Source organism: Kryptolebias marmoratus, linkage group LG24, assembly GCF_001649575.2.
Source record: "Kryptolebias marmoratus isolate JLee-2015 linkage group LG24, ASM164957v2, whole genome shotgun sequence".
NCBI classification, from domain to species: domain Eukaryota; kingdom Metazoa; phylum Chordata; class Actinopteri; order Cyprinodontiformes; family Rivulidae; genus Kryptolebias; species Kryptolebias marmoratus.
The window spans coordinates 13,108,577-13,118,638 of NC_051453.1; the positions used below are offsets into that span (position 1 = coordinate 13,108,577).

Sequence of the window (10,062 nt, forward strand, 5' to 3'; positions counted from 1 at the left end):
AGCTCCCCCCCTCCCCTGCGTGTGTGTGTGTGTCCCTGCAGCTCTTCGAAGAAATTCAAGAGGTGTGCAGAAATGTCCCTCCCCAGTTTGCTCCCAGCCCACAGGATGCTGTGCAAGCCAAGATAACAGAGCTGCCATGCCAGATTTATCACCCCAGCCTTGAGCACAATCTGTCAGGTTCTACAAAAAAAAAAAAAAAAGTTTCAGCAAGTCAGCACAACCCGATCAGAGCTTCGATCCCATCCAGAACTGCATGAAATCTTACATTCTGCTGGAGACGAATCTGTAGAAAAACCTGCCACTGACAACAGAACCATCTAGAAAAACCTCTTAATCATCTTTATTTAGTGTTATAAACAAATGTTAAGACTTGATATAAGCTTCTTTTTTTTTTTCACGAGTGCACAAGTAGTCGGACCCAGCGGGTCGTGGTGAAGGAGGACAGTCTTTGGGATTGTTGTCTCTGATATGTCTCAATAGGCTTCACTGCGGTCCGGTCCTCGTGTGTCAGTCCGCCTCGTTCTTCGATGCTTCGTCAAAGTTCTCCACCAGATCTGCGCGGAAAAAAAGGAGCAAAATCAGAGCGTGACACCTTCCCTCCGCATTCGACCAAATGATCTGTGAACAGCTCTGACCCACCTGGAACATCATCATCCTCGTCCTCATCGTCCTCTGCTTTTGGAGCCTTGATGTCGAGAGCTGAGACGAAACAGAAGAAAGGCACGTTGTATTTTCCCAATATTCCAGCCAGATTCCGAATTTTCCTATTCTCAGACACTCCGAAAGCCCCAAACCGAGCATCATCTGTCTGAAAATCCTACTACTGCTGGTTCTTACAGCAACATTGCTGTTGGTGAATGAAGTGCCGAAATGTCAGGACGTTAAACAATCTGGGTTTTTCTGACAGTTGACAAAACGTTATGTTAAATTTGTGAAATACAGTATTTGCCCTTGTGTAGGATTTGATCTCCGAGCGCTCTTTTTGTTCATTTTTTGTCATTTTGGCATAAAATATGTTCCAATATACTCCAACCAAATAAATAAAAAAATAACACCCTGCAATTAAAACAGGAAGAAACAGAAAAGTGAGACATCATAGTTATTATAGTTATAGACAGTAACAAGCTGGTATGTTTAAAGCACTGTTTACCACAACCATTTATCAGAAAAGACCTGATGTGTCCATTTAAACCCATCCTCTGCTTCTTCCATCCCTACAGGGGTGCAGGGTAGTGGCAGAATCATGATATGGGTGTGACGTTCAGGGTTTGGTGAGAGCTGAGCAAGGAAGGAAGAAAAGATCTTCTAATTTAAACGTCTAAATAACTTTGTAAATCTCAGTTATTAGCTTTAGATTTGTTAGATTTTGTCATCACATGGTTTTGAGTTTTAACTGAGGAGGAAGTGGATGATTGACCCAATTAAGATTTCATCTTTAAAACAACAGAGTTTGGGAAAACTAAACACTTTTTTTTTTTTAGTAAAGTGTAATCAAAAGTTAGAGCAAATATATAATGTAAAAATAAAGGAACTGAGTGAATATGAAACTGGAGTTAAAAACCTAGAGTACAAATTTGTGAAATTCTACTCAGCTGAGCGTCTCTTTGTTGAGCCCCCAGCTAAGAACTAAACTCCTCAGAGGCAAACTGCGAGGCGCCACCCACCTTGCCGGGGGAAGTGCTCGGCCAGTTTGCGGAGGCTGCTGAGGCTGTCCGCTCCCAGCTGGCTGAGGATGCCGGGCAGCATCTCTGTGAGCTGCTTGGTCTCAGCGTGGCCCGTGATGGCGAACGTGTTGGCGGACAGAGAAGCCTGAACTTTGGGGTTGTTGAAGTGGATGACGGTCCCGTCGTCTTTGATCATGTTGACCTGAGGAGAAACGGAGGCCTTAATGTGGAAACGCCCGGGCGAAGCAGCATGACTCAGCTTCGTCGGTTTACCTCTTCTATTCCAGCTATGTTGTTCACAACTAACTTCTTCAGTGAACTCTGGAGCTTTTTGTCATCGGCTGTCGCCGTTCTGTGAACTACCTTCTTCTTCCTGCGCGCCGAGCCCTGGAACCAAAACACAGAAGACCTTCAGTGGTGATAGTTTCCAGAGCCGATAAACAATACAGCTGCTTTTTGTGTTCATGTCAGATTTAATCATGTCTGATTACTACCGGTACTCCTAGTTAGTCTTCAATTTAGGACTATTTAAAGAATCTATCTATTAATGGCTTTCTGATTTAAACTGTCTTGGATGTTTCATTTTTTTACTAAATGTTTATTGAACAGGTTTAAAACAAGCTGCCCTTTCTGCTTACAGCAGGGAATAAAGCCTCCATATAACTACATCAATTTAAAGGAATTTGAAGTCACTGTGAGGCAGGAGCAGCTGGCGTTGAAGTTTTAATTGATTTAATCAAAAATTCAGACTTCCAGAAGATTGAGGTCAAAGAAAATCTATAAAGTCTCTAAAGTGTAAAAAGCCCCAGATAAAACATGTTTATTATCATTTCTGCCCATTTATCTCTCATTAAGCAAATCAAATCACAAAATAAAAGATGGGAAAATGTGCTTTTAGAAGGTCATAATATTTTGTGGTCAATACTGGATGATTAATTTAGAGAATTTAACTCTTTGCTGCAACAAATTCTTTATATTTATGTTGGAAATACAAGTTCTATTAAAGCAAAATAGAATGTTGATATATATATACATACATACAAATGGCCTAAAAAGGTCATCAGACATCGCTTTTCCCAGAAAAAGGAGTCGTTTTAATTTAAGGTTTTCCTTTACTGTAATAAAAACCTGAAATCACAAACATGCACAGCACAAACAAAGAAAGTAAAGGATCAGTCAGTTCAAGGACTTAAACAAATCAATGAAATGCTTAAGGATTAGATAATAGATTATGGGATATTTTTTGTTTGTTTTGCTGAATGGACACAAATGCCGTTCAAAGGTGTCACCCTGGGCTATTCTTTTCAAACCTTTATTAAATATTCATCAAGTTCTTCATGTCTCTGCTGCCCGGTAAGACCAGAAAACAAAACAGTGAACATAAGACAAATTTTTTCTGGAAAAAAACAAAAAAAACAATGATCCAAACCCAACAAACAACAAAATAAAAAGCAGCTAAATTTCACATTTATGAGCGATGTCATTTTAGAGTTGATAAATACCCTGATTACTGTTGTTTCCAAAATAATGATGCATTTAAAGACCTTTTGCGCTTTATGTATTTATTGTGTCAATTCAACACAAAAGAAAACACAGCAATAACCTCTTTCCTGGACAGGAAATTACCTTTCCTCCTATTCGCACTTGAGCTTGAAGCTTTGCCAATTTTTCTTGATTCATTTTCCAACCTGTTGGGTGGGAAAAAAACATCAACACAGGCGACACAAAATGAAGTGTTTACGGTCTACGAGCTGAAAGACACATTTTAACAATACGGCACGTCAACAAAACCGATCTATAGGGTGGAAAATTACACACAGCTGATGTGGCAGAGTTTTAACATGTCAACAAAGAATACATAGATATATTCAGTCTGCTGTGTGCTGTTTGTTAGCAGCTGCGGAGATAAAAACACAACATATACAGCGACCCAGTTCTGTTCGGCTCGGTTCCGACCACAAACCAACAACAACACGGCCCACAAACAGCACACAGCTCACACGAAGCCACGTTTATTCACACAAACCTGCTGAAATCTGCCTAAATCTACGCTGCAGTGACACTTGGAGGGCTGGGCTTTCTTCTTCGGTTTCTAGCAGTGGAATGATGCTGGTGTTGTGCTGCCACCTACAGGCGAGTCTGGCAATTACAACAACAAAACCCAGCTCCATACAGAGTCCATTCAAATGCTGTTTGAAGCACTTTTACACGGGGTTTCAGCATCTTTATACAATTCTGCCTTTAATTAAAACACTGAATTCATATTTTTTTAACAGCTATCTTACTTTGTTGCTTATCCCAGCAAGATAGACACTTACAAATATGAGTTTGATAAGAAATATCGTTACATTAATACTTCAAATTAGAATCTGAAATTTAGGCAGTTGTGCTTAATGCTTATACTATTGGTAAAAATGCTTATAAGTTTTATTTTAACGCTCCTTTGATTTACTTTCTACTTGTATTACACGGATTTTTGCCTTATAATATTTCTCTTCAGTGCTAAATGTAAAGGACTTTGATTTTTTTTAATGTCAGGTAAACAAATAAAATGTAATAAACATTTATGGACTAAAATCCAAAACTTGTATAAAAGTTTTTTTTAAATAATCTGCATCATTAAAAGCTGCAGCACCAAATACATATAAATTAAGTATGCACAGTGTTGCATGTTAGCTGATTTTTAAGATTACAATAGTTTCTAACAATTATTTTCAAACTGCTGATGCCCATACAGGTATGATCATCAAGCCTTTTTGTACATAAATTGACACATTGTTGTTTTTATTTTATTAGGACAGCCCAAATTTACACAGTCACAGATAAAAACAACTTTTATTCAACACATCATATTCATTTTAATGTTTGTCTTTCAACTAAACTGTAGACTTTATATAAACATATATGTCTTAATATGAAATGAGTTCCTGTGCTTTTTTTTTTTATTCTTTCGACACATCATAAATCTTCTGTGCTGGTGTATGGTTGTTACTCTGCTGCAGGGGGAGACATTGGGTAACAGTTCAGAAAACAGTGCCAAGAAAAGCTGATATAAGCAGCCCTGGATCACTGCTATTTAGTTTCTCATCGTCTGTATGCAGTAGTTAACTGAATGGTTAGAGAGGCTTCTGGTGTTAGTCTGCAAGAATCACTGCCAGATACACCTGAGTGTGTGTGCTTGGATATATGACTGTGTTTCCTTGAAAAAAGAAAAATGTCATTCAGCCTGGTCGCTTTGAACGAGGCTGCTTCCAGGAAAGAACCATAAAAGTAGCATATGGTGCGTTCTAATTTCATTCACAGCGGAGGCTTCTCTTAAAAAGATCTTCTGCAGAGAGAGCGTTTTAGCAACTTGGTAATGTTCTTCTTTATGGTTTACAACTTGCTTTTCCTATTTTTGTTTTTTTTTGGCACTTCAAGACAAAAACACTGAAAAGATGTTGCGTAAAACAAGTCATACGATACAGAGCCATCACTGCAAAACGTCCCACTTACAAAGTAATAATGCATCGTGAAGCAGAGCAGTGAAACCTCCAAAACATCAATGGGAAAGACGATTCCCATGTTCAGCCTTTAAAACATTTCAGCCTCAAGTTTGAAAGTTCATTTCACAAAAAGATAGGAGGCCCAATGAGCAGTCCTGTTCTTTAAGAGTCTCATTCATCACTAATTAATAGTTCACAAAATGTACAGCCCTCTGATTTTTGTGTTATTTTGTGTTAATGTAGTAAACAGTCTGTGTCATTTGCAGTTTATTCTGTCGACTCAATCAAAGTCAACCTTTTTCTGTGCTACAGCTTGTGATCAGCTCACACTGTAATAAGCATGAAGGCATCCTTTAGCTTAAATATATGAATATTATACTAGATTTTACATCCACACAAGAGAAAATGGATGAAATAATGTCTAAATATGATGGTTTCTGACAATATTAAGAGCCACTCATGCACAAAACTGCTGTGCAACACAATTACAGCCAGTCTATGGTGATCACCTTCTGACACATCTCACTCCTGTTTTGCAAGTTTTTTCAGATGAAGCCCTTCAAAGCGAGGCTCGGGTGATGGATTTGATGGCGGTGTCTGGCAGAGGTATTCTACCGTGGTGGCAGCAGTCCGATTTGTTGGTCTCCACCGAGCTGCCGAGCACGCTGCGCTGCCAGTGGTGAAAGCTGTGGAGCTTGGAGCCGCAGCAGCCGTGAAACAGCAGGAAGATTTTCCTCAGAACCGCCTTCCTCAGGAGGATGTAGACCCAAGGATCCAGGATCTGGTTCCACGTGGCCATTCGTATCGTCGTCAGCAGACGGAAACACGTGGACTCTCCTTTGGCTCTGACGCTCAGAATGATGACATGGATCTGGATATCAGAATGTGATAACACGATGTCATCAAAACTCAAAGAAAAGTACCAGACTAATGATCATACATAGGCTGCAGCATTACAGGGGAAAAAATCAAAGTAAAAAGACATTAACTAGATAAATAAGTACAATAAAAGCCTATACTGGAAGAAAAAGCAATTAAAAGCTATTCTTATTACTAGTCACTTTTGACGATGTGTGTTGATCTGCTTGTTGTTGTTTCCATCAATGTGAAAGTAAGTGGGAGTCCCTGTTCATGCCATGCACTTCACTTGTCAGGGAGTCTTTCATTTTATGGCAGACTGGTGCATCTGTGCAATATAAAACAATTCTTTTCTTCAGTCACTGTTCCTTAAATGTCACAAAAGAAGAAATCTGCCAGATCCCTGTCTTATTTCGGAACCCATTTTATTGTCACGGATATTGATTTTGAACAAAGTACGTTTCAAATCCATCACAGACAAAAAAAGATGTGGCATAAAGATGAGAAAAACTGATTGCACAGTGATGTAAATGAAGTGTTAGAAAAGAGAGATAGATGTTCAGTGATTAAGACTTAAACCTTAATCCGGGGGTCAGCAGGGAAAATGAGACTAATCAAGATGTCTGAAATAGCTGCTGCATCAATGAGTGCTTTTGTAAAATGAAACATGAAAGGTGCAGTGAGGAGGGGTTCTTACCAGTAACGGGCCCCAGCACATGCAGGACACCAGCATGATAGCCAGCAGCTGGCAGATCATCTCTACGTGGTAAGAGGTGCCTCTGCAGAGCTGTTTGTTGCGCAGCCTCCCCAGCAGCAAAGCACAACTTGCAAGCGTGTTGCACACGATGGAGAGCAGCAGCGCCATGAGCCCCAGAACGGAGAAGATCAGAGGCAGCAGCACATCCAGCCAGTCTTTGGGTTGATCCATGTGGAAGAAGCACCAGCTCCTGGAGCTCTGAACCTCGTAGGGTCTCTGCAGCAACACGGGCAGCAGAGCCACCAGGGCGGCGAGCAGCCAGGTGAGCCCCAGCAGCCTTTTGATGTGGTGGGAGGACAGCACCGTTGAGTGGAAGATGGGCTTGGTGACGCCGATGAAGCGCTCCACGGCCATGGCACTCGACAGAAACAAGGGGCTCAGACCAAAGAACACCATGCACGCCCCAAAGATGCTGCACACGATGCCGTGAGGGTCAAAGGTCTCCCACTTCCTCTGGAAGCGGTAGACATAAAGCACCAGGGAGCCGTTGACGAGGTGACCCAGCAGGTCTGTGACCACCAGGCTGCTGGCGAACAGCAGGAAGAACGCCCTGGACTTGATGCGGAGGCGCTTGTAGGATTTGAGCAGGATGAAGAGGGCGGCGCCGTTGGAGAAGATGCCCACAGTCATGGAGATGACGGAGGCTGTGACTGACAGCTCCTTATGGCAGCAGGTGCTGTTGGTGTCTCTGACCTCTGACCTGTAGCGTGTCTCTGAGCTCCCATTGGCTGACATGACTGGACTTCAACCTGCGAGGAAAAGATTTACAAACCATTCACCTGAAAACATAAAATAACTACACAGACTACATTTTCTGTAAAAATACAGCCTGAATGCTGAATGACTGCTGACAATTGTCGAAGAAGCTGAAACTGACTTGTTTCAGGCAGAACGTTAAATGCAAAAAGAAGCAAAACATCAACACTAACTCTATTTATGCTAAATGGAGCAAAAAGCTAATTACTAAAAGTACCAAACTGTTAGCTAAGAGCTAAAAGTAGCAAAAGGTTTCAGAAAAACACTAGCTAGAAGCTAAAAGGAACAAAAGAAAAGCTAAAAACTAAAGTAGCAAAGTAACAAAGGGCAGCTTAAAGCTAAAAGTAGCAAAATGCTACCTAAAAGCTAAAAGCTAAAAATCTAGAAGTTACAAAACCCAAAACTCAGAGCACTCTCAATGAGCTGAAAGTTTTGATATATGAAGTATGCATAGTGAGATTGCAAAAAAAAAAGAATGCAAAAATTAAAACAACAGGATGTATCAGCATTCATACAACAATAAATAAATAAACATAAGTTTGTTATAAAGGTTTGGTTTACCTTAAATGTAGCCATATCGAAGAAGAAAAAACATATGGCCACAGTAAAGGAATGATTTTGTTTTAGGACAAAACCTTTTATTAATTGCTTAATATTTAGAGCATTATTAAGCAGGGACTAATGATGAGTCGAACATCCTTTCTTTGTTTCTAAAAAAGCCCATTAGCCTTTGTTAAAAACCTAAAAACAATGAAACAAAATGAAGCTGAACTCCTTACCTCGGGTGGCTCTGTCCTCTGGAAAGCAGCCTTTGTCTCCAGGGACAGTCAGCAGAATGGAGGGACGTCCTGGTAGCCTGTGGAGAATCGTCAAAGATCGTCTCCTCTCCTGCTCTCCTCTCCTCCTTCTCTCCTCCTCTCCCTGCGCTCAGAGCGCACAGGCGCGCTGCAGCCTCCTTCTCACAAGGAAGGAGGCTGCAGCGTTACCTCTGGAAACACTAGTCTTCTTTTAACGCGTCTGTCCAAGATGCCCTCAAATTCTGTTATCTTCCAAACAACTTCACAACCAAATGATTCACTCTAAAACAGCTGATAAAAACCTGAGCTGAAAATGACCACTGTGTCATTTGTCATCCACTTTGTTTATTTGCTTAACCAATGCGTCCGATAATATTTATTTATACAATTCACTTTCAAATAGGTTTATTAACACATTTGTGACTGCTCAGCTTATACTGATTTATGAGCATCTCCAGTTTTAAACCTACAGACATTTAGTTTTGTTTAAAGAAAAAGAACTGTTCCATAACGGACTTCCAGAAATATATTTAAATATACAGGGTGGGCCATTTATATGGATACACCTTAATAAAATGGGAATGGTTGGTGATATTAACTTCCTGTTTGTGAGAAATTAGTATATGGGAGGGGGAAAACTTTTCAAGATGGGTGATGACCATGGTGGTCATTTTGAAGTCGGTCATTTTGGATCCAACTTTTGTTTTTTCAATGGGAAGAGGGTCATGTGACACATCAAACTTATTGGGAATTTCACAAGATGAACCATGGTTTGCTTGGTTTTAACGTAACTTTATTCTTTCATGAGTTATTTACAAGTTTCTCACCACTTATGAAATGTGTTTAAAGTGTTGCCCATTGTGTTGGATTGTCAATGCAACCCACTGCTCCCACTCTTCACACGCTGATAGCAATATACCTGCTGATTGCCACTCACCTGGTCATACCCAGCCTGGTTGCCTCTGAGCCTTGTCCTTGTTCTTTTCATCAGGTCCTGCTCTGACTTGTTTCTGAAAGCCTTTTTTTTTCTCTTTTTGCTCTTATCTAGACACGTTGCTCTACCTGCAGCTTCATGCATATTTGCTTCTTTCGCCACCTCCTTGTCTGCAAAAGAACTCACAGACAACAGGGCACGAACAGGGATTTTTGATGCAATAGAGGACAGTTTGAATTTTAATGATGGTGTGTAATGCTGGTGAGGATGCTGCCTTCTTATCTTATGAGCTTCACACCTTAGTAGTAGAAACGCCGGACTGTAGCCTTCACACATTGCATCTGTTTTCTTTTTTAGCAGTCACACATCACTGAATCAGAGCCTCCGAGTGTTGATTAGATCCTGACATCAGCTCAGCAGCTGGACAAGCTACTTGAAGGTCCTGCTTGTGAAATGGCACTGTCATCTTCGTCATATAACCTCCATGTTGCAGAGTGGCTTAAAAGCAAACGTAGCACTTCATCCAAACATATCAGGAAAAAAAATATTCTTCATGATGGCCCCATTATACGCACCATTAAGAAACTGCTTTTCTTCATAGAAATGTGGCGTTCTTTCCTAAGTACAGTGCATCCTGCTCTCAGCCAGTCTTTTCATCAAACCTTCCTCTCAGGCATCAAGGTGATTTTACTGCACTTCGCTCCTCTCCAGACTGATAATCAGACTTTTAAATGGAATTTCTTCGAATAAAACTTCAAATGAAGTTAGGATTAGATTCATTTTCTAAAATCTGTCCAATAAAAGTTTCACA

General features: G+C 40.5%; 2 protein-coding genes across 5 annotated transcripts; both read right to left on the reverse strand.

Moving 5' to 3' along the window:
* Positions 1-314: 314 nt before the first annotated feature.
* Positions 315-3,796, reverse strand: btf3l4 (basic transcription factor 3-like 4). 4 transcript variants are annotated; one of them, XR_001808364.3, is made up of 7 exons: positions 3,691-3,796; positions 3,291-3,352; positions 1,938-2,051; positions 1,665-1,866; positions 1,174-1,278; positions 640-699; positions 315-554 (listed from the first exon to the last, which is right to left on the reverse strand). XR_001808364.3 is itself a non-coding variant. In XM_037974324.1 (7 exons), the coding sequence occupies exons 3-7, from the start codon at positions 2,723-2,725 to the stop codon at positions 508-510; spliced, it is 447 nt and encodes a 148-aa protein (XP_037830252.1). In that variant the 5' UTR covers positions 2,726-2,792; positions 3,291-3,352; positions 3,691-3,743; the 3' UTR covers positions 315-507. The 4 variants fall into 4 exon arrangements, 2 of the variants coding, with proteins under 2 accessions (XP_037830252.1, XP_017262390.1); XR_005232845.1 differs by having other exon boundaries at positions 1,151-1,278; XM_037974324.1 differs by lacking the exon at positions 1,174-1,278 and adding an exon at positions 2,702-2,792 and having other exon boundaries at positions 3,691-3,743.
* A 1,912-nt stretch (positions 3,797-5,708) lies between these two features.
* Positions 5,709-7,509, reverse strand: ptgfr (prostaglandin F receptor (FP)). The gene is made up of 2 exons (XM_017406970.3): positions 6,705-7,509; positions 5,709-6,020 (listed from the first exon to the last, which is right to left on the reverse strand). The coding sequence occupies exons 1-2, from the start codon at positions 7,497-7,499 to the stop codon at positions 5,709-5,711; spliced, it is 1,107 nt and encodes a 368-aa protein (XP_017262459.1). The 5' UTR covers positions 7,500-7,509.
* Between the last annotated feature and the right edge of the window lie 2,553 nt (positions 7,510-10,062).